This window comes from Salminus brasiliensis, chromosome 23 (genome assembly GCF_030463535.1).
Source record: "Salminus brasiliensis chromosome 23, fSalBra1.hap2, whole genome shotgun sequence".
NCBI lineage: Eukaryota > Metazoa > Chordata > Actinopteri > Characiformes > Bryconidae > Salminus > Salminus brasiliensis.
The window spans coordinates 13,897,318-13,922,295 of record NC_132900.1 but is presented as its reverse complement, the minus strand read 5'-3'; the positions used below and the strand labels follow the sequence as shown (position 1 = coordinate 13,922,295).

The 24,978-nt window shown below is 42.0% G+C and overlaps 1 protein-coding gene across 1 annotated transcript in view; it reads right to left on the bottom strand.

Annotated features, from left to right (window-relative positions):
* Nucleotides 1-4,083: 4,083 nt before the first annotated feature.
* Nucleotides 4,084-24,978, bottom strand: part of vwa5b2 (von Willebrand factor A domain containing 5B2) — a 35,345-nt gene continuing 14,450 nt past the window's right edge. The window contains exons 10-21 of the mRNA XM_072668366.1: nt 24,018-24,132; nt 18,983-19,168; nt 18,564-18,780; nt 17,137-17,411; nt 12,900-13,125; nt 11,660-11,959; nt 10,482-10,619; nt 10,272-10,394; nt 10,073-10,123; nt 9,760-9,859; nt 8,393-8,516; nt 4,084-6,828 (exon numbers count right to left, since the gene is read on the bottom strand). Coding sequence (XP_072524467.1) covers nt 6,178-6,828; nt 8,393-8,516; nt 9,760-9,859; nt 10,073-10,123; nt 10,272-10,394; nt 10,482-10,619; nt 11,660-11,959; nt 12,900-13,125; nt 17,137-17,411; nt 18,564-18,780; nt 18,983-19,168; nt 24,018-24,132 — 2,506 coding nt within the window. The 3' untranslated portion in view covers nt 4,084-6,177. The remainder of the gene's footprint in view (nt 6,829-8,392; nt 8,517-9,759; nt 9,860-10,072; nt 10,124-10,271; nt 10,395-10,481; nt 10,620-11,659; nt 11,960-12,899; nt 13,126-17,136; nt 17,412-18,563; nt 18,781-18,982; nt 19,169-24,017; nt 24,133-24,978) is intronic.

Below are 24,978 nucleotides of genomic sequence, written 5' to 3'. Positions count from 1 at the left end.
GTTTCAATTTCAAAATATCGGCTAATACAATCTGTCATACATCCCTACTTTTTAGTCTTAGCTCAAAGCAATACTCTGATGTTATTCAGACTAATCTCACCTGAATAATCTGCCACGTCTCCAAATTAGAATATTTAAGTTTTTTGGTTAAATAAAAAACTCAAACCCTGTGCTTTACAATAGAGGGAAATGATCAGGCTCTTGAACACACCATTGACTTCTATTTGAGTCGTGGGTTGTCTTGTCTTTTCTAAATACGTGGAAGACATTGTTTATGGTAACAGAGATGTAAGCCTATTCCTCTACGCTTATTCATAATCTAAGAAGCAAGCCCTGTGTCTAGTAACTCTCTATATGACCTGAGGAGATTACTGGTATTGCTTTATGATTCTGGGTCATGGAAATGTTGGAAGTACATGGTCTCCAGCATTGTTTTCCAACCTTCTTCTTCTTATCCAAATCTCACTTACTCATTTTTTTAGTTGAAATTGCAAGTAAATCTCAGGAAGGTTGGTAATCATTGGTCAAAAAAATATGGGCATGTATAACACCACCCCTTTTTAATATAATTAGGTTCTGTTTTATGGTGAAGAACTTGTGAAGGTGAAGACACTATGGACAGTGTTCCGGACAGTGTTCCGGCCTGGTCCTGGAAAACACAGCATTTTGAATGGAATATGTTTTTCAGGGCCAGGTTTAATTCCTGTCCAGGAGGAGACCCTATCTGTCTAAAGGATTTTGGACACCTTCTCATCCAATGTTTTTTCTGGAATCCAGGGTATTGATAAGAATTTTGTCCCCCTGTTTGCTGCACTAACAGCCTTAACACTTCTAGCAAGCTAAAAGAGTGGTAGTAAGAGTAGTAGGTACTGATGTTGGATGATTTGGTCTGCCACTCCAACTCATCCCAAAGACCGTAGAGGGAGCTCCAGTGTCATATCTAACTACTATTGAGTGCCCTATTCTATTAATAATATGGATTTCAATGGAGCCGTCGGTGAGCAATTGATCACCTGTGCCAGCAACAGGTGCCCTACAATGAAATTGAGTGCTAATTTGTGAATTAGAAGGGGTGTCTGAATACTTTCCGACATATGAAGTAGCGGCTATTGATTGGCCTTTGTGCTAATGGCTGCTTATAGTGAGTGGATGTGGTGGTATTAGCCACAGTTCCCTCATAGGACTTATTGTGCAGCATCTGTTACATTCACTAATTACAGCTGCATAAGCTGTATTAAACTGCATTACACATCCATAAACAGTTATAAGGTGTAGTTCAGGATTTTAGTCCTGGGTTGACCACTTACAGAACATATGGAGAACATAAAGAAATATATCAAATGTAAACCTCTACCTGTTTACCTATCAGTGGGGTGTGGTACTTGTCAAATTAGGTGTCTGAATGGTCTTATCTTCAAGGAGCAACAAGTACACTCTGGTAATAAAGGTGCTGCAAAATGTTCCTTTGAGTCATACCGTCGAATAATCACTTTTGGTTCCCCAAGGAATGGTGCTTGCAACAGAAATCTGAGTGTGTGAATAGGGCTGCGTATTGGCAAGAACCAGCCCATACGATATGCGTTACGATATAGGGATTACGATACAGTGGAAACAGTAATGCAAAACATAATATTGCGATACTTTAATACATCAATATTATTTTCACACTTGTAAGTGTGAAGAACCTTTAAATTGGTAAAAAAAAAATATTAAATACATTTCAAGTCTTCTTATCTCTTCGTATCTCCCCAAACATTGTTCTTTGGGGAATCATATAGTGATTTTTTTTGTAGAAACTTTATTTGTAGAACTATTTTTAGGAAGCTATATGTTATACATTTGTGTATACAGTGTACAATCAAGATAAGCTTTAAAAAACTCAGATTGTAGTTTTTTTTTTTTTTTCTGTGCCGTATCTTTTGTCAGGGATATTTTTGATGTTTACTTTTCATGAATGTTCGCTTCAGCTTTGGCCAAACAGAACTCATTCAGGAATACTGCATAGGGCACAAACATGGCATGTGACCTCCATTCTTTCAGTCTTTCTGTTCTGTTTTCTTCAGTTTGTTTCTTTGATTTCTGTTCTTTTCCAAAGTGCTGAATGAAAATCATGTGACCTCTTTTTTGTGACCGCAGTTTATGATTAGAGGCTTATTTTGTGATTTTCAATTTGTTTAATTCTTTTTCTGCATGAACACTTACTTAAACGCTGATGACAACTGCAAATAGACTGTGTTTTCTCTAGTTAATGTGTCAGGGCCACCTTAAGTTACAGTGTTGTGTATTGAAAGCCATGGACAAAAGCTGCAGTCAGGTTTAAAAAAGATTTATTGCAGGATCTAAAGCCTCACTCACACCTGGTAATAACGTACGTCTTGGGTGGTCCGGTCAAAAGTGAACAGTGCTGAGTACAGGTCTAAACTGGGTCCGGTGTAAGCCTGATTCACCCTTGCACATCTTTTTGCTAATTCAGTGGGAAAGAGAGAGGGAGTAGTGGGAGGTTCCCCCATGACATGTAATGCTCTCGACATGGGGTGGGGGGCGGTGAGGACTGACATATGCCTCCTCCAACATTTGCGCAACCTGCCCCACCCCCTTTTAGTGGAACTGATGCTGATGCAACGTCAGTGGGCAACCAGAGGAAAACATCTGATGTATTGGCTAGCAGACAGCCTCCCCACCCGGCACCACACTACCGTCCCAGAGAATACATGGCCATTTGTGCTCTCTCTATCACTGCTGATGGCAGACAGCACGACCTGGGATTCGAACCAGTGATCCTTGGGTCATAGTGGCAGCACCTTATAGTAGTACTAGTTCTTATTGGTACATTAAAAGAAGCCAGGACGTTTCCAGCTGAAAAATACTGCGGGAATCTGATAAATGGCTGTGTTACTCTTCCTTCCAGCACGAAACGCCAATCCCAAATTGTCACTAGACATGCATTCAAGACTTATGGAGACTATACAAGGTTTAAACGGTGCCCCACTGTCCCCTTGTGCTCAAATCACTCAAGACCGATGTCAATACCAGGTGTGAACAGGGCCTTCATTTACCTGAAGGCATCAATCGTTTTAAAGGCAATTAAGCATGTTGTATCTCAATACAGCCATCAACATCAAGAGGCAATACGACGTGGCTTAAACAGTAACCTGCCTTTCAGAACTTCTCAAACGGAAGAAAAGGAAAAGAAAATCAGCAACAGTGTGGCAGATAAACTTAAGACATCCAACTAAAACAACTGAATGACGCAAAAATTAATTACAGCAGCACAACATAGCATCCAGTGACAGAAAGAAAGTAACAGAAAAAAGAAAAATGCCCACAATGATGGTTTTAGACAGGCTCTAAAGACACCTGATGCTGTCATGCATTGTATCTCCAAAATGGAAACTTTATAGGTGGGAAAATTTTTTAATGGAGGTCAAGAATTTATTCCAATGACCAGATTCACATTATGTCAAAAATGAAGACAGGGTTTTATGGTGAGGGGTGTTAGGAAATAAAAACATTTTGGGAGGAGGACTGTGTCTAAAGCCCCTCTCAATCAAACATCCTGTAAATACCATCTCTACCCTGTTCACATGTCCATGGCAAGTCTTTGCAACCCTGCACCACCCACCAGTCTTCTGACTCCACATATTAAAAAAGGGGGGTCTGGCTTCCTACCACATAGCAGAAGCCGCTTAAACTCCAGCTGAAAGTTCTCCTTGTTCTCCCCCCTCCCTTCAGTCTCTTCCCAGTTCATCGTGTGCTGATGGCACGGTCCGAACTAGTAAAGTTTCTCTTATTTGGGTTTAGGAGTGGGAGGTTAAAAGACAATATGAATTTGTTTGGATTTTTTAAATGCATTGTTGATATTTGATGCAAAATAAGGTGTGGATTTTATTTGTTTAAAACATTAGCATTAACATACAAATTGTACATTACTATTGTACATTTGTTGTTGATTTTACTGTTAACGGACATGTTAGAAATTGTGTTTACGTCACATCCCGGCCAGTTTGTGATGATTCTGATAGATCCGTTACAGTACTGCAAGAGCCATCAACTGTTCCATCAGGTTGCAGAACCCCCACTGTTTCTCTAAACTGTCTCTTAGAGCAGGACAATTATGATGAGAAACCATTGTTTACAGGAGGTGAAATGTAAATTACGTGCATTTTACATTTTACAAAGTAAAATCGGATCTCATCCGGTCACACTGGGGATGCGTTTTAATGACAAGTGTAAAAAGAATCCGGTGAAAGTAGATCCAGATAATATCCAGACAGAAAACACGAGTTAATGCCAGGTGTAAACAGGCCATGTATTTTACCTTTGGAATTTTTATACTTTCATGGTTATAGAAAGAAAATGTGATTTCTGATTCATGTTGACTTTAGTGCTTGCAGCATTGTGCAGCATCCATTAGAGCTAATCACTAAAAAGACTTCATAGAAAAGTAGCTCCAACTTACAGAGTTTGGCGTTTCAACATTCCAAGGTTTGCCTTGCAAGGTTTCAAGTCTTTACTTAACCAACATCCCAGCTTATAAAGGTTTCAGCCATCTCATAACTGGGTGAGCTGGATGAGAACGCTGGAGCAGAGGTTTACATTAGGGATGTGCGTTCCGACATATGATAAACAGATATTCTGTTGACCGTTTGGATGGTGTGGTGGGAATTTGCTGTATAGCACCCAAACAGTGATTTCAGTGTTCAAATAATGGCACTTTCAAGTTAATCAAGTATTCGAATACACACCCGAGTGCACACCCCGAGTTTACACATATTTTAAATGGCTTATAAGGTATAAACTTCTTGGGGTTTCTGGAATTGAAGCCCTTATTATTGCTTGATTCAAATCCTTTCAGGAAAACAAATATGTTGTTTCTGTTAGCATTAGATCAAGATTAGTAATTGCATCAACACAACTATCTCTTTATAGCTGGGCTACTGGCTAGTGTCCAGTACAGTTTGGGGAATTCCCTGCCCAAACCCACCATGTGGATCCACATGCTAGTCTGTTTTGCCTCTATATTAAGAGAGGCTGTGGGGGCTACAGATCAGTCAAAATCAAGGGAAAGCAAGTAAGAAAGCAAATTTTATTCAGTTATTTAGATGCGGCCTTGCTACGTAACCAATGAGTTGAACCAGGAGTGTTTGAGCAGAGAAATTCTTAAACCCTCTGGAACAACAACCCTGCTAGGACTGTAGAAAAAAGATGTAGCCTGACAGGGCATATGTATGTTGGGTTTTGGCAGAGCACGGGGCCTTGGTGGTTCTGACATATTGAGGTTGTAGTAGATCCTCTGGTATTGGAGGTCCCATTAAACACTATAGGGACAAGACATTTTGGGATACCTGCTCATTTGTTGTTCCTTCTACTTCTACTGTCCAGGGAAGCTTTTCTACTAGATTTTGGAGCATTGGTGTAGGATCTGATTGCACTCAGCGACAAGAGCATTATTGAGATCAGGATCAGGATGATCTCAACCCAAATGTATTGGATGGAGAACTGTCAGGAGAACTGGATGGAGTTCCACTGCCCCACAGCTCAATACTGGGAAGGGGCTTTATACCCTTCTAGCCCTCACTTGGCATTAGGCATGGTGCCAATAGGTTTATGTTTATCTGCTCCAGAGTGCTATTCTATTTCTTCTACAGGGACTTGACAAGATGGGCATGTGTGCATATGCACCTCTGTGTCAGCAATGGGTGCAACTTAAAGTAGCTGAATCCATTCATTAGAAGGGGTGTCCACAAACATTTGGACATATATTGTATGTTGCTTGGATTCTAGCAGGGCATATAATGTTTGAGATCATATCATGTTTTGTTTGCACTGTAGTAGAAAGTGTAGTGTTGGAGGTTCCATCATATGTTCCTTGACTTTTAAAACAGCCTGGAGTGTTTGGAGGTCTTGCCATATGTAATTTGGGTTCTAGCAGAGCACATGGTGTTGGAGGGTCCATCGTATGTTGCTTGGTTTCTAGCAGAGCATGTGAAATTGGGTCCATCATGTGCTGTTTGCTACTATCCGGCCTGTGTTTCTGGCTTCTAGCAGGCCATACTGATTTGGAGGTTCTGACCTGGATTCTAGAAGAATGTTGACTGAGAACATTGTTGAGTGAGAACGTTGGCTTTTCCATCAGATATTTCTCTCTAGCAGACCATACCAGGCTGGAGGTTTCTCTCACATGTTATTTGGGTTGTAGCAGAGCATGTTGAGTTGCAGATTCTCATCCCAATGACGTAGCAGCAGGAACAGTTGTCTGGCGGCCGCCTTCAGACCGGGCAGGTCAACGCCCTCTGGCAGTGACTGACACTTGAGCCAGAAGTCAGCCTTAGCTGCCACCAGCTCCCATTCCACGAAGAAACCGGCACAGTGGTGCTCCAGCCAGGCCAGAGCCACTGCTGTAGCCCAGCTGGAGCTTTCCACATCTAGCTGAGCCAGCTCCTCCCTCTCAGGCTCCGTCCCCTCCAGCAGAGAGCCCTCACACATGTCTGTTTCAGAGCCACGCCCACTATCTGCCTGTGGGACACCGCCCACTGGTTCTGGAGACCCCTCCTCTGAACTAAGACGATCAGAGAGCACAGTTAGGGGCTCGTTGGTGTCGTAACGGCGCAGGCTGGGCCGATGAGGATGGACACTAGTGTGATCTGCAAGCATGTAGGGGGCGACGGGCCGGATGGCAGGGGGTGAGATGCAGCGGTATGGTGGGCTCAGGCTGCTGCGGTGGCTCTGGTAGGGAGATGCTCTCTTCAGACGGTCCAGAGGAATATGAATGCACTCAGAGAACGACTCGCACAACAGGAACACACCTGAGGCCAACTGCAGACGCACCTGAGCACAGAAGCAGGTGACAAACAGTGAGAGAGAGAGACATTTAGAAAGAGTCTTTATAGTTTGTCTTGGTCTACTCATATTGTCATCTTGCATCCCATGTTGGAGCAACTGGTGTGTAGTCCTTGAAAACAATTAGAATCTGAACTGATGCTGTTTAATCCCTTCCTTGGTCCGCCAAGAGGCAGCAGATCTGCTATTATCCATCCACACACACACACACACAAATACACATAGGGGCAATTTAGAAGGGCCAATTCACATACCATGGAAATCCACATGGACACTGGGAAAACTGCTCACAGACATGCACCGGAGTGGGGACTGAACCCTCAACCCCAGGTCTCCGGGGCTGTGCAGCACACACAACCATTGCTAATTTGCCATTTAATTTTTTTCAAACCAGTCAAAATAAATAAATAAATTCAACAGTTGATTTCCAATCCTATGCTAGAATAGCCACTAGGGTGGCACTAAATCCGGAAAGATCTGAGACTGGGTCAGAGCATCTCCAAAAGTCCAGGTCTTGTTACCAGTATGCAGTGCTCAGCTCTTATCAAAAAGTGGTCCAATGATGAACAGATAGTGACGGGGTCATGAGCGCCTAATGTTCACTGATGAGCATGGTGAGCGCTGGCTAGTCCATTTGGTTAGATCCTAAAAAAGAGCTTCTGTAGAACAAACTGCTGAAAAAGGTAATGCTGGCTATGTTTTGTGGAGTTAATGCCTCGATGGGTCAGAGCTTTTTGGCGTCACATAAGGGACCAACACAATATTAGGCAGTTTATGGCCTTATTATCAGTGTAAGTAAACTGTGTAAGGTGATTTTTCAGTCTCCATAAAAAGCAAGGTAAGGATTGCACCAGACTGTCCATTTTAGCTAGTTAGTTTACTAACTTTGAGCTTCATGTCAAAGCTAAACACAGTCTAATCTTACAATTCATGATGAATTCTTAATCTGCAAGGTAAATTCTGAAACAAGTACATGTTGGGGCAGTGGTGGCTCAGCGGTAAGAGCACCAGGCTATTGTTGACAGGGTTGTGGATTCGATACCTGGGCTTGGGAAGCTGCTACTGTCACTGTGTGTGTTCACTGCACTGGATGGGATGTCTTGTATTTCTCTGAAGACACTAATGTAATCCTTACCTGACTTTTGTAGCTATTATGAAGTTTAACACGTTTTAGAAAAGAAATCATAAACGTGACTAATCTTTCGTAAGGTAAGCTGGTTCCATATCTCACTGGATGCAGAGTGGAGTAAATCATATGTTTTTACAGGACTTTGACACACTGGGCAGTCCTACTTCATAGGGATTTGTGCATTCTTCCTGATAGGTACCACTGGAGGGATTTCTACAGAGCTTCTGAATGCAACCTTAAACACACACCTGGCCAGCTTTAAGATTCAGGTGCTCAACAGGTCCATAGAGGAATTGTGTGTGTAATAACTGTTCAACTAAACCTCTGAAGGACAGAAGAACTTCACGAGCATCACTGGAAATCGATATTATATAGAGTAGCTGTGAATGGACAGAAAGAAGAAAGGAAAGTTACGGCACTCACCAGAGGCAGGTAATCAGGTGAGTGGGAGTCTGCGTGTGTGTCACATTCTGCAGATAGGCACTGTGGTTTGAGAGGAGTTTGCCTTCCTGAGCTGTGGCTGGACTTGAGTCTGCTGAGGTTAAACCTGCAAGACATACACACACAGACTCACAAACACACAAGAACAGGGGACTGGGACTGATCAACCACAGCAAATACATGTTTCACTCAGAACCAGTTTCATTATCAATTGAAATATCAATTGTTTAATGACACACTATCAGTTTTCGGGATTGTAATGATTGTGCCTGCATCAGTATATCACTGATGTCACACTTCCGCTACTGTTAGACCATATAAAACACCACACACAAACCAGAAGATCAGAATTAAGTAGAGAAAGTAGTAGTTTCACTTTTTCAGTGCTTATACACATACATTTGGCTACTGGCAGTAGCAAACCAAAAACTGTGAAACAAGACAACCCTGTATTTTTTTTGCTGGCTGTACGAATGCTGCACAGCCAGCACACACCATTTAGATTTGGCTGTGCTTTCTATGTCACAGGCCATTTTAGAACTATAGCGTTCCCCATCTGAGGAGCCTCACTCAATACTTTTGCAAAAGAAAAGGAGAGATGTGAATTCACGGGGAAGTAAATGGTATGCTAGCTAGGACAAAGGACAAATGAAAATATAAGAAAGTATACGAGTTTGTGTAGCCGGGTGGTTGGGTGGGAGAGTAATGAAAAAGCATGGCGTGAGGTGTGAGCACTGTGAGCATTGAACCAGCCATTCTGAACAGGGTTGTTTTAGACAGTGTGAGAATGGTGCTGTGGTGCTAGATCCTCGTGGTATTTTGACCAAAGCATGTAACAGACTGCCTTCCATTAAGACCCCAAGGTACTGTGTTAACTTGTGGAAATAGGTATAACGTCATCTCTCATTCTAAAAGCCTGTCAGTGAGCTAAAACTGAAAAAGGTCCCAATATACAGTATATAATCTTCATTTTTATATATTTTTGCTGTTAATGGAAATGATTTTGGGTTGATATCTGTATGAAAAGTGCTCTATAGGTAAATCTTATCATTTTTATCATTATTATTAATAATAAGATATACACAGTGATGCTAGGGCCACCTAAATTGCTTTTACGAAACAGATGAATTTTAACCCCAATCTCTATATATATCTAAATATATATAGAGGCTCCCATTTTCAATCATCATGATCAGTGTAAATCTATTAAATGATGAAAAGCAGCTTTGGTGAAAGGAAAATGATGAAATTACATTCTCTTTATTACATAAATATATTATGGCCATTTCTGTACAACAGTAGTACTGTAATAATCACAATAATAAATAAACTCAAGCCACTTTTCTGACCTGGTGCTGAAGAAGCTCTCAACTGATCTGCTCTCGATGGAGCGTTGAGAACGAGATGAGATGGCAGTAGGGCTGGCAGGATGCACACTTCCACCCACACCTAACACACAAGCAGACACAGGAATTCAGAAACCCCTTTCAAATAAAGGGCTTTATCTATTGGTTTCTCTTACAGTCAGGAACTGCTGTACAGTCTTGCACCTTTTTACACCATCTTAGTGTGTAGGGAATATAAGGGTTCTGCTTAGCGACCCTGTGGAATGGAACACAACTAAACTCTCTCTCTGGCGTGTGCGCATGTCTCTGTACTCACTGCTGTCATACGAAGCTAGGCTGCGTGGAGAAGCTGGAGTGTCGTCTCGATCTGCAAAGAAAAAGTGTTCACAGTGAGAAATAGCGCTATAGTGTCACAGAACAGATAAAAAAAATAAGGATCAACTTTCATATCAGGTATTAAACTTCAGATCCAGTTTACTACCTGTATAGAGGTGGTGTGTACATGTGGGTGTCACCTGTGGAGGTCTGTATGTCGTCTATTTCCTCACTGTCTCTACTGGATGGCCTGCGTCCTAGACCGACTGAACATGCCCTCTGTCTCCTGCTGCCAGTACTGCGCCTGCTCCCAAAACGCACCCCTTGCACACACACATACACAACAGATTTAGAATGCATCAGTAACCAGCTAGTCATTTTACTGGATGTGATGCCTAAAGAAATAATACCTGTGTATCGTATGTCTGTAGGTTCGGACAGTGTTTTGCTGGGACTGGCATCAGTAGTAGTAAACGCTGTGTACATGCAGATGATTCCACAGCTTTTACTGGTCTGGATGGCTTTCATACGATATCGCTTAGAAGACCCTGCAGTACAGGCAATGTTTAATGTATTTCAGTAAATGTGAGATTATACATCAAGAAATAAATACTTCAGCAGAACAATACAATATACACTATCTGTCCAATGTTTATAGGCACCTGCTCGTACAAAGTTTCTTCTAAAATCAAGGTTATTAATAAGGAGTTTGTCCCCTTTTTTAGGACAAATGGGTGCACCTATGTGTTTATACAGTTCTGGTCAGACATTTGCATACACTCATCATGAGCATGAATTCCATGGCGATATTGGGCACTCAATAATTCATGTGGCCTTTCTTTTTTGGGGCAGAATATATATATACACATATATATGCACCCACAGGGGGAACTGCTCCAAGTTTAGAAACTCGTTAACTCATTCAGAACAGAGCAAACAAATAATGTTGTTTATTTAAAAAAACGCTCTTATTCTAATGATCTTGGAATTTGCAGTTATTTAGAAATGGTTTTAAGAGACTGGAACAAGACCCAAACTGTCACCCTCAGCTGAGAGGAAATTGGTTTGGATGGTCAGGAAAACCAAGAAAAACACCAAGGCACAGCTATGAACTGGTAGCTGCTAGAACACCAGTGTCACTGGACTGAGAGGCTACAGTTAAAAAATAGCTACAAAATTTACACCTTCGAGCTCAACTAAAGTTTACAGCTCACCGCATGGACTAAGAAAGAGTTCTCTGGAGTAAAGTTTTATGGTCAGATGAGATTAAATTGAGATTAAGTTGCTTTACTACAATTAGGAAGTTTGTTTAGAGGAGTAAAGGTGAGGCATTTAAGCTGTTAAGCATGTTAAGCCGTGTTGCTGCCAGTGGAACGGATACATTTCACCCAGTGAATGAACTACCTCAGAATACTTATAATACAACTGGGTTTTCCAACATGCCAATACACCCCTATACACCCCAAAGGTGGTTGTGAAATAGGCATTTCTTCTATTTTCACCCCATCTATACTTTTTTTTTTAAAACTTCTCTAATCTCTAATGTTCATTCTTGTTTATTTTCTCCCACCTCCAGCCTCTTACCTACCGTGTTCTATGTCTGTCTCTTTCTCTGCCATGTTCTCAAAGTCTCTGATGACGGAGCGGGCGGTGAGTTGGTGGATGATTTCATCCCAGGGCCCTCGTGTGGTGCCTTCCGGAGCCCACAGGACAGACAGGTCCACACTAACTTCCCAAGACACAGGCCGGGACCCAAGTAGGCCATGGATGACTGACCGGCACTGGGCCTGACCACCCTGAGAGTCACTGGCAGGGGCAGCTGCAAAAAGACCTTCAGGATCAGTGAAACTGTCCCAGTCCAGTGGAGAGGCTGGAAACAGTAGACCATCTGGAGGAAAGGGAATAAGAGACAGAGAGAGAAAGAGAGTGTGTGTGTGTGTGAGAGAGAGAGAGAGAGAGAGAGAGAGAGAGAGAGAAAGATGGAAATGTATTAAGAAAGTGAGAAGGTGAGAAGAAGGGAAAAAGGGATTAGTCGTTGAAGACAATGATGGAAGATTAAACCAGTCTGTGTAATGTGACAACATGTGAATATTCTAACAGGTTGTAGTACACATACAGGATGAGTTGGTGGGCATATGGCCTCTATTGTTTCCAAAAATGAAGAAATCACCTGCATAAACAGAACTGCAAGAAGCCCATACTATGGAAAACCAAACTGATCCAGTTCTTGAGACAATTCATTCTACCTTGTTCTGTCAGGTATGAGGCTTTATCCTCTAAACGTGTGTGATTTAAGTCAGTTCACATGCTTATTTCACTTTCAGTGATGATTCAGTATCTCTCAGCTTGTCCAGAAAGCTACGTGTAAAGTGTCCTTTAGAGGTGGCTCAAAGCGTGAATTACACTTCCTGGCTCTGGCGGAGCCCAGGAGTAAGAAATGCCCATTCTTGCATAATGCTGCTTTAAACAAGATATCAATAAAGACATGTAATTGGAATAAATTATGAGTATTAAATATTATGAATATATTTATATATATTTTATATTTTATAATTTATATATAATATAAATATAATAAATAATATAATATATTTATATATTATATATAAATTATGTTATCCTTGATTGATGTTTTGCATTTACATTGATGGCATTTTACTCACACTCTAATCCAGAGCATCTTACATTTGTTATCTACATAACTCTGCCTCCAAGTCACGACCAGCACAATATTTTTGAAAACTCTTTGCTGTTATACTTCTGTCTCGGAGTGTATGTGCTTGATAAGAAAGACTGCACATACAGTGTGTGTGTGTGTGTTCTCTCACTTGAGTCTGTAAGAGACAGAGCTTGGGGTGTGTTTTGAGTCTCTGTGTCATTCTCCTCTATCCTGCCTCCAACAGCCTGCTCGAAGGAGACTCTCTCCAGTGCCCTCCGCAGGCGGTGCATGTCCAGGTCACCCTGCGGAGAGGAGAAACTGCGACCAGCCAGAGCACAGCGTGCTAGGGCCTTCTGCCTGCGCACACACTCCTCACGGTCTGACAGCCGGGCTGTCTGTAGACACACACGCACAAACATATAATTCATAAAGTCATATAATATAATATATAATTCACAAAGTATAATTATATAAACATATAATTCACAAAGTCATATAATTCTACACACATACTAGTCTAGGTTCCACAAGGACATCTAGAGAATTTTAATACTAAAACTGAACAGAATGCATCTTCCATTTAGGACACCACTCCAAAGACTGTTCATTCACTTTAGAGGTATGCCGTGTTGACTGGAAGACATCAAATGCCTTTGCTTACAGTTACTGATTTGCAAATGGGACATACTGCATTCCTGTACCCAGTGAATGAGTTTTTGTACCCCACCCCAAGGCTATGATTTTGATTTCACAGCGCGACGGAAAGGAGTGGATACCTACCTGGCATTAGGTACGGGGCCAATAGATTCATGTTTATCTGCCTCCAAGAGTCCTAATCTATTGGCACTACCTCTATTGGAACTAGACAAGCTGTGTGTGTGCATTTGCACATCTGTGTCAGCAATTGATGCAACAATAAAGTTGCTGAATGCATTATTTAGAACCGATGTCCACAAACATTTTTTACATATAGTGTATTTAAGGTAGTATTTTTTGGTATATTCAACAACTCTTCTAGGCATGGAGTGCATAAGTACACATAATCAGCCAGGCTTGCTGGATTTTCTGTGTTAGACAACCAGAGCATGGCAGCTTTGGATGTTCACAACTTCCCTAGTAAAATAAAAGGGATAGGTGAAGGTTTTAGTTTGTTGTTGTCCAGTTGAGCCAAACGTATTTACTGATTAGTTATAATGTAGTTGTTCTTTTATGTAAAAACTACAATTTTCATAATAAATGAATAAAATGAAATGATTAATGTGTCTAAGTTCCTCTGCTGCGTTCTCTTCCTGTTCACTTCCTGTAGCTGCAAGCATCAGATTCAAAACCTTGACGTTGGCCTACAAAGCCAAGAATTGACCAGCCCCTCCATACCTTAAAACAATGGTCATAACCCAATCTATAGCAAGAGCCCTTCGAGCTTCAAGCATGGCTCAGCTTGACCTGCCATTATCCTGACACCGAAAAGGGTGTCTGAACGATGGGGTCGCTCGCTGTCCTCACATAAACAGTTAAAATATGTGTGATGCTGTCTGTGTGTTTGTATATATGGTAGCTTGTCCATACACATACAATGTCATACATTTATATAAATATCCACAGATCGGTGGAAATTGGGCCAATAAAGTACCTCAACGGTACTTAAATGTTAAATGGCAATGATAACTTACAAGTCACAGTTAAAAACTGACTATTGTATTGGTTAGTGTAGCACTATATAACTAAAACAACAGTATCCTGTATTTTTCATATCTGAACTCCACCAGCCATCTGAAATTCTCCATAAAACTGATTATAGCGACATCACTCTGGTTTTATTGCATAAATCGCTAGGGCTATGAATTGATAACCTGGCAATGCGGTATGTAGCATGGTACCTCTCATCAGACGCTCCAGACCAGTTCAGAAGCAGGTGAAAACCTGGCCGGCAGGAGCCATCTCTGCCCTTCAGGACTGTTTTGAGTGCACTGCATGAGACATGTTCAGGGAGGCTGCAACTGAAGGCGACTCTGTTAACTTGGAGGAGTATACAGTATCAGTCACTGGCTACATCAGCAAGTGTATTGATGATGTCACTGTCTCCAAGACCATCACCACACGCCCAAACCAGAAGCCGTGGATGACTTCTGAGGTGCGTGCGCTACTGAGGACCCGCGACTCGGCCTTCAGAGTGGGTGACAAGGCGGCCCTGAGGAAAGCAAGAGCCAAATTGTCACGAGCCATCCTAGAGGCAAAGCGCACATACGCCCAGAGAATCCACAGCCACTTCAAGGACACAGGTGACACGTGGCGCATGTGGCAGGGCATCCAGGAAATCACAAACTACAGGACAATGCCACCGTCCTGTGACAGTGATGCCTTCCTCCCTGATGCCCTGAACGACTTCTATGCACGGTTTGAGGCACAAAACAACACGTTGGTGAGCAAGATCACGCCAAAGCCGGACGAGCAGGTGTTGTGCCTGACTGCAGTGGACGTGAGGAAATCTCTGCGCAGAGTCAACCCACGGAAAGCTGCAGGACCAGACAACATCCCCGGCAGAGTGCTCAGAGAGTGTGCAGACCAGTTGACAGATGTTCTCACCGACATCTTCAACGTCTCCCTGTGCAGCTCCACTGTCCCAACGTGCCTCAAGACCATCACCATTGTCCCCGTGCCGAAGAAGTCCACGGTGTCCTGCCTCAATGACTACCGTCCCGTTACTCTCACGCCCATCATCATGAAGTGCTTCGAGAGGCTAGTCATGAGGAACATCAAGACCCAACTGCCCTCTTCATTGGACACCCTGCAATTTGCATATCGTCCCAACTGCTCCACGGACGATGCCATCACCACCACCCTTCATCTCTCCCTTACCCACCTGGAGAAGAAGGACACCTACGTCAGAATGCTGGTCATAGACTTCAGTTCAGCATTCAACACCACCATCCCACAGAATCTCACCAAGAAGTTAAGCTTGCTGGGCCTCAACACCCCCCTCTGCAACTGAATCCTGGACTTCGGGGACAGCATCTCCAGCACCATCACAATGAACACTGGGGCACCCCAGGGCAGTGTACTGAGTCCTCTGCTGTTCACCCTGCTGACTCATGACTGTGTTGCGAAACACAGTTCTAACAGCATCATAAAGTTCGCCAATGATACAACTGTGCTGGGTCTCATCAGCAAAGGTGACGAGTCAGCATACAGAGAGGAGGTGCAGCAGCAGACAGACTGGTGTGGTGTACAGTCAACAACCTTCACTGGAATGTAGAGAAGACCAAGGAAATGGTTGTTGACTTCAGGAAAACAAGACACAACCACTCTCCACTCAACATCAACGGCTCCTCTGTGGAGATCGCTAAGAGCACCAAGTTCCTTGGTGTCCATCTAGTGGAGAACCTTACCTGGTCCCTGAACACCAGCTCTACAGCCAAGAAAGCCCAGCAGCGTCTCTACTTCCTCCGGAAGCTGAGAAAAGCCCGTCTCCCTCCACCCATCCTCACCCTCTTCTATAGAGGGACCATAGAGAGCATCCTAAGCAGCTGCATCACTGCCTGGTTTGGGACCTGCACAGCCTCGGAAGACCCTCCAACGCATTGTGAGGACAGCTGAGAGGATCATCGGAGTGTCTCTCCCCTCCGTCATGGACATTTACACTGCCCGCTGCATCCCCAAAGCAACCAGCATTGTGGATGACTCCACCCACCCTTCACACAGACTGTTCTCCCTCCTGCCATCAGGAAGAAGGTACTGCAGCATCCGGTCCAACATGACCAGACTCTGCAATAGCTTCTTCCCCTGACCCATCAGACTTCTCAACTCAACTCAACTTCTGAACTGATGTCTTTTCTGTTACATGCACACACTCTCTCTCTCTCCACCCATTTACCCCAGATAAAATGGAAAGCATTTTTGCACAAAGCATTTGCACTAATAACATTACGACCTCACTGGACTCAATATTTATTACACACTGCATAATTTGCACACTACCGCCAATTATTTATTATTCTCTGTCTGTACTGTGATGTGTTGTCTGTCCGCACTTGTATTGTGTTGCACTTGTGTTCTGTATGCACTGTCTATGTTGCACCATGGTCCTGGAGGAACGTTGTTTCGCTTCACTGTGTATTCTGTATGTAGTTGAAATTACAATAAAACCTACTTGACTTGACTTGACATGGGTTACGAATCAATATATTGCAATATTGCAATCAAGTTTATCAAAACAAAACAGCATCATATGCATCAAATCTGAGTAAAAGGAATGGTGACTTCTGCTATCAATCCCTGCATTTAAACTATTCTTAAAAAATCAATACTGTGTTTTTGAGAATCAATACAGAAATAATATCACAATACTTCGATACTGATATTTTCTTACACCTCAAAAAATCACACTTGAAATTTTACTTCATTCTCACCTTTCCAGATTCCGGATCCATGGTGGAGGCAGTGTTCTGTTGCCATGGAGACTCCCAGCGAGAGAGCCCCCTGCCCTGTGGCGGCATCCTTTCCAGGCCCTGCGGGAGTGAGCCGGTGTCCATGCCCAGAGAGAGGCTCTCTGTTGGTGGTGAGAGAGATGCCAACCCCCTTTCACTGCCCAGAGAGCACCGGGTCAGCATGTACTGCTCCTGTACATATGATGCCTGCTCCATCCGCCAGCGCACATCACTCACCACATAATCCGGATCAGTGACTAGGGAGCACACACACAGAATTCACACCAAAGTCGGACTAAACATATTTTACAGTAATCACTGACCTAAAGTACTGGTAATACTGAATATATAGTATCAGTCTATGTGAGGACCTGCAGTTCCATCAGCAGCAGTGAATATATTAGCAACAGAAAGTTCAGGGATTCAAACTTCCCACTCTCCAACACAGCAACCTCCAATGTCCCAACATGGAGACTCCCAAACCAAAAAGGAATTTACTTGCAAGCTTAGCAACACCAAAAACAACCGGAACACCTTGAAAGACAATTAAAGTTGACGAGTGCTGCATTCCTTATTAGATGAAGAAAATTCCTTCATAGCATTTAGTCAGGTCAAGAACACTATAGAGTTAGTTGGTGTATCAGAGCCTACAATCAAATAAGATGTCCTCATGTAAATACAGAAGGTTTACTTCAAGAAGCCAAACACTGGTAACATTCAAGAACAGAAAAGCCAGATTGATTTGACAGACTGATCAAAATCAGATTTTTTGAAAGGATAAAGCCAACTGATTAATTCTGAATTGATCTGAAGCATACCACAATATCTGTCAAACATGGTGGAGGCACTTTTTAACACGGGCATGTATGTCCGTCAATGAAACTGGGTCACTGATGTTTATTGATATTGTTGATAGAAGTAGCAGGACTATCTCCCAATGAATCCCCAAATGATAAGCACTGGTTGGAGTTGAAGTATGATGTGTATTTCTGTGTATTTCCACACATCGTTATATGTTTCAATGACAAAACAGCCAATTTCCCATTTTACATTAACTGCACTTTTACTGAAACATTCCACTTTCGGGATAAACTGGGCATCCAGAGGAAAACTATGCGTTGCTTTTAAATTATAAGCTCAAAGAAGGCAGTCTGAGACACGCTTGGTCTAGTTAAAGGTGGCCGGGTCTACCAAATGAGTAGTAGAGTCATCCTCTGGTCTCTACTGCACAGGCTCTGGTTGCAATTTTGACAACATGGTGGACAGTTATGGCATCATTTTTATGTTTTCTAGTTATTGGCCCATAGTTTTGGAATACTATTGCCCCCCTTAAGTCTTGTTACAGATTCCACCAATTGATTTTTAACTCAAGCTGCACTGTACTGTAGTTACTGAAGAGTGTGTAGTACCTGAATTGCTGACGTTGTCTGTGGCTGGTGCACAGGAGAACTCGGAAGAAATTTCTTGTGAGATTTCTCTTAGCGCATCCTCAATCTCTCCATCCTCTGCTGTCTCTCGCTCGCTCGCCGGCACCAGCGGCTGCAGCAGCTCAGACGATCCGGGGGACAGCTCGAATACCGACCCAGCAGAGCCCCTCGGGACAGGCCTGAACGCATTACCCTTCATCTACATAAACACACAAACAAACAGTACACTAAAGGCCAAGTTTGATGGTGACACTAATTCTGAATTTAGAGAATTTTACATTAGACAATATAATGGTAAAAATGATGGCAGCTCTTATCAGCAGCAAAGCATTCATATTTTAAAGTACACCTAAAGTGCACCCAACTGTCTCCATCTGTCTCACACACATCTACACACTTACTTCATTCTTCTTCTCTTTGAACCCAGATACGTCGTAGAGAGTGCAGTAGCCAATCAGCCGATTCCCTGGGTAGAGCGGAGGAATCTCGTTGGGCGAGAGCAGAGCCTCCATGTTGTCCGGCACATACCAGTCAATGCGAACGTCTGTCAGCGCCGGCTCCAGAGCTTTCTTCAGACACTTTATCAGCTACAGCAAAAACAAGTATTTCTAATGTTATGCTACTGTACTTAATCCAGTATACTGTAACACATCACACAAAAATTTCCAGAGGAGGTCAATGTAGAAAGTTTGAAAAGATTGAAAGCTGGAAGCTATTTGGAGAATGTTTTTTGCAACCCTTTTGCACTGTAACCACTACCAGATTCAAACTATGTAAAAAAAATGAAGAATACAACTTTGTATTGTGTACCTGCTGTTTCATACAATTTATTTTAAAGTTGGCCTGACTGGGAAAATTACAACTCGCCTCATGGAAAGGGTTAATTAGACCAGACTGAGGGGGTAGATGAACAAACACAATGAATTGAATGAAATTGTATATTTTTATGAACCAAACAAGTCAGAAAACATAAATACATATACATTTTGTGAAAGAGGCTGCCTTCAATACTGGCAAAATTATTTTCTGTCCACAAAGTACAACAGATAAGGTCAGCAAGATAAACTGAAACAAATTTTATTTACATGACATCAAATCGAAATGTGCTGCTTCCATTGTTTACTTTGGCAGGTTTAGTTGTATCAGTGGCTGCATCCCATTTGCGCACTACATGAAAATACTATAAATGAACAAAAACTCTTGGGCATGTATTTGCTGAGGTAAGATTGGTGACAGTCTGAGTCCATGTTTTGTTTGCTATGTTAGCTATGTTAGCTTTGTCGCTGCCTTTGTAAACTAAAGAAGCACATTTTAGACATCACACATGTCTAGGCTGATTAAATGTAAATACTAACTGATCTGTTTTCTACAAATGTGTCCATCGTAACCACATGAAAAACTGACTGGATATTTGCATTTACTCAATTTTGATATGTTTAACCATATTACATAATACATACTTAAAAATTAGTTACTATGAAAATTAGTATGCGGTTGTGATGTGCCCAATCTGGTTAAACTACACTAAACTGACAAAAGATTTGGGACACACTTTTTATCACCTCATTCAGGCACCTCATTCAGTCCCATTGCCATAGGTGAGTAAAAACAAGCCCGTAGTCATGCATTCTTTTTTTACACACATTAGTGAAAGGATGGGTGGCTCTAAAGAGCTGCAATGGGATGCCACTGTTCAGTCAGTTTGTAAAATGTCTTGATGTGCAATGTATAAATGCCAGTGGCTCATTATGAAATAATATGTAAATAAAAAAAAAAAAGAATAGTTGGAGTAGTTGGTAATATTAGCATACACAATACAACCCTCCCCGGAAGCAATTCTATGTCCTCTGAAAAGCTCTTTAAGTTAAGTTCAGGGATGTGTCCTGTGGTTGTGACACTCTGACCATGTTTATCATTATGACTGAAACACATCCATTTGTGGTCTTTATTCCATTACATTTAACTACCACTGTCAGTTTTTCTGCTTTAGGTGCTCTAGTGTTTACTGTGCAGGGCTGACCTTTTTTAAATCTCAGGTTTCTAAATGATTTATCAACAGAAATAACACAAATCGAAATCACAATTAGTGTGTCACGAGTGTATGTGGACTGGGGGAGGGATTCAGCTGGTCAGTAGGAGGTTCATGTTCCATTCAGACACTCCTACTAATTCAGCTCAGACTAATTTACGGACTATAGATTGGGCTCAATGTTGTTGCTACCTCTGCTGAACCTGTTCATCTGTTTTTATCACACCGGTTTTAATGAAATGAAAAACAACAGTAGAGCTCGGGCCCTGAAACTAAATCAGAGGCAGCAGAAAGACAGGCTGATAAGGATGACACATACACATACAATTATGAGGTGTCCCACCCTTTGCCTAAATAAGGTATCTAAAATGGCTTAGGGCAACCCTGTCGACCCTTTCGAGATATATATATATATATATATATATATATATATATATATATATATATATATACACAGTGGGGAAAAACAGTATTTAGTCAGTCACCAATTGTGCAAGTTCTCCCATTTAAAAAAAATGAGAGAGGCCTGTAATTGACATCATAGGTAGACCTCAACTATGAGAGACAAAATGAAAAAAAAAATTCTGAAAATCACATTGTCTGATTTTTAAAGAATTTATTTGCAAATAATGGTGGAAAATAAGTATTTGGTCACCTACAAACAAGCAAGATTTCTGGTTGTCACAGACCTGTAACTTCTTCTTTAAAAGGCTTCTCTGTCCTCCACTCATTACCTGTATTAATGGCACCTGTTTGGACTCGTTAACAGTATAAAAGACACCTGCCCACAACCTCAAACAGTCACACTCCAACCTCCACTATGGTGAAGACCAAAGAGCTGTCGAAGGACACCAGAAACAAAATTGTAGACCTGCACCAGGCTGGGAAGACAGAATCTGCAATAGGCAAGCAGCTTAGTGTGAAGAAATCTACTGTGGGAGCAATAATCAAAAAATGGGAGACCTACAAGACCACTGCTAATCTCCCTCGATCAGGGGCTCCACGCAAGATCTCAGCCCGTGGGGTCAAAATGACAAGAACGGTGAGCAAAAATCCCAGAACCACACAGGGGGACCTAGTGAATGACCTGCAGAAAGCTGGGACCAACGTTACAAAGGCTACCGTCAGTAACACACTACGCCGCCAGGGACTCAGATCTAGCAGTGCCAGACGTGTTCCCCTGCTTAAGCCAGTACATATCCGGGCACGTCTGAAGTTTGCTAGAGAGCATTTGGATGTTCCGGAAGAGTATTGGGAGAATGTCTTATGGTCAGATGAAACCAAAGTAGAACTGTTTGGTACAAACACAACTCGTTGTGTTTAGAGGAGAGTGAATGCTGAGTTGCATCCAAAGAACACCATACCAACTGTGAAGCATGGGGGTGGCAACATCATGCTTTGGGGCTGTTTCTCTGCAAAGGGACTAGGACGACTGGTCCGTGTACATGAAAGAATGAATGGGGCCATGTATTGTGAGATTTTGAGTACAAACCTCCTTCCATCAGCAAGGGCATTGAAGATGAAACGTGGCTGGGTCTTTCAGCATGACAATGATCCCAAGCACGCTGCCAGGGCAACAAAGGAGTGGCTTCGTAAGAAGCATTTCAAGGTCCTGGAGTGGCCTAGCCAGTCTCCAGATCTCAACCCCATAGAAAACCTTTGGAGGGAGTTGAAAGTTCGTGTTGCCCACCGACAGCCCCAAAACATCACTGCTCTATTGGAGATCTGAATGGAGGAATGGGCCAACATACCAGCAACGGTGTGTGCCAACCTTGTGAAGACTTACAGAAAACGTTTGACCTCTGTCATTGCCAACAAAGGATATATAATAAAGTATTGAGAATAACTTTTGTTATTGACCAAATACTTATTTTCCACCATTATTTGCAAATAAATTCTTTAAAAATCAGACAATGTGATTTTCAGAATTTTTTTTCTCACTTTGTCTCTCATAGTTGAGGTCTACCTATGATGTCAATTACAGGCCTCTCTCATCTTTTTAAGTGGGAGAACTTGCACAATTGGTGACTGACTAAATACTTTTTTTCCCCACTGTATATATAAGAGAAAGAGCGAGAGAATGTTGCTGTGCAAAACCTAAGCACTAGGTGGCGCACCTGCACTGCACACTCTATGTCTGGCTTGGTTTCACAGGGGACAGTGGATATCAAAAAAAGAGGACACTGTGAACACACAGCCACCCATCATGCTTCCAATGTTCTGGTTGGGGGCAACAAATATGTCTAACTTGTAGGACTGTGGCAGTGTGTGTGTGAAGGTGTAGGGGAGTTAAATAGCTCTAAATCTGTGCAAATACCATACGTTAATGAACATTAAAAAACAGTAACTCATTTACCAAGATTGAGGATTGAGAATGAGGATCATGAGCCCTGTCTTTCTGCCATTCTGGTGAAAGTGAATCTTGGTTTCATCTGTCCCAAGAATCCTTTTCCAGAACCGGCAGTGATTTCTCAGACATTCTCTAGCAAAGTCTAATCTGGTATTTATGTTCTTGAGTTTTACCAGTAGTTTGCCTCTTGTGGTGGGTTGAATGTAGACTAGGGCACAATAACACAGAGTTTGTTAACAGGTTGACACACATGATTGTGCCCATATTTGCAGATTGTTAACTGGCTTCCATTACTTCATAGATATATTAGCCTCATGCTGCTCCAGTATAAAACTGAAGGGTTGATATAAGACTTCTGTGTACATTTGATTTTAAGCCAAACTTTTACTTTAAATGAGAGAGGCAAGGCAGGGCAGTTTGTATAGCATCTGTCATATACAGTGGCAATTCAAAGTGCTTTACATAAACATGAAAATAGAAAGACATAAAAAAAATAAAAGCATTACAAAGTATTTTAAACAAATACAATTTTATAAAAATAACAAGAATAATAAGGTAATAAAAATGGCTTTATCACTATATAGCAGCCATGGCTGAAAGATCAGCCTCTAAGCTGCTGATCAATCCTTGGGATATCCACACTACCATAATTGTAAGCTAATAAATCTTAGGATAAAATTTAGATGTACTCAAATCAAATTCCAGCATCCAAATTGAGATAAACTAAGCAACAGGGTTACAGCCTTCACTTGTTAGAAAGCCTTAACTGACTAAAAGTTATGACACAATTGAATTTTGGGAGAAGGACCATGCCCCAAACTCCTCCTCCTTGCCCTCAAGCCCCTTATATAACCCTGCTTTTCAGTCCAACTCCACGTTGAACAAACGTCGCACACACCTCCACCCCGTCTCCTCCCTTTCTTCCGTTACACATCACACCAACTGGGGGGTCCGGCTTCACTCGCAGACCACAAATATGTTCCATCTCAGAGCGTGGTCCGCACTAGCAAATTACCACATTTAGTCTTTCCACTAAAAAGTGAGTGTGTTCTCTCACCTTTGGCTGCAGCCTCTCTTCTTCACAGAGAAACTCTGCGCTTCCTCCCGTCACTTTGGCAATGCCCTGAAGAAGCCTTCTGCAGGCCCGTGGCCCAAGACCCAGGCCAAAACACCTACACATGCACACATACAAAACATACATCTCATTAGTCAGTTTATTCACCAAGTATGCTGACATACGAAAACACTAGCTCAGTGCCAGAATCATAGCTAGGCTTGGAGTAAAATGACATTGTTACTTACAGAGTGTACAGTATATACAGGAGAAAACCTGTGCAGTTCATTTACTATATTTGTTTTACTTTAGTCTTGCCTTGTACACCTCCCATTAAAATTGAACTTGCTTGGTCTCTTACTGATGGTAGATGATGCACCTTTACGTTGACTGTGCAATCTGTAAGTCCTATGATGACATTTAGGATTGTTGGATATTTCTTTACACATATTGTTGTCCGCTCTTGGGCTGAACTTGCTGGGATAGTCAGACCTGCTCATGTTGGCAGTTATTTCATTTGTAAATTATTTTCCTGACAATAGAGTGGCTGAAGTGTCCTGAGGTCTTTTTCAATTCCTTCCCAGACTAATCTGAATCGCCAACCTTCTTTCCGAAGGCCTTTAAGGAGGTTTAAATAAGACAGGCTCCTCCAAAATTATCTCTAACCATGTTCTAATAATCTGCAGCTGATTCTAATTTTAGTAGTGAAAAATGTGGAAGTGTATGTTTTTAGTTATATTACCGCCAAAAATAAAAATAATAATAAAGACTGAATTTGACTGGATTCCATTTACACACATGCAAGCTTAGATCCGAATTTACTTCCTCACGTAAAAAGCACATCAATACATATGTCTTTTAAATATTTCTTCCAGTAACCCACTCTCACCTGTAACTGCCAGGTGTTTGTGTTTGCTTGACTATCACTTTAAGGAAAGGCTGCCTTTAAAGGAATAGTTCAGCG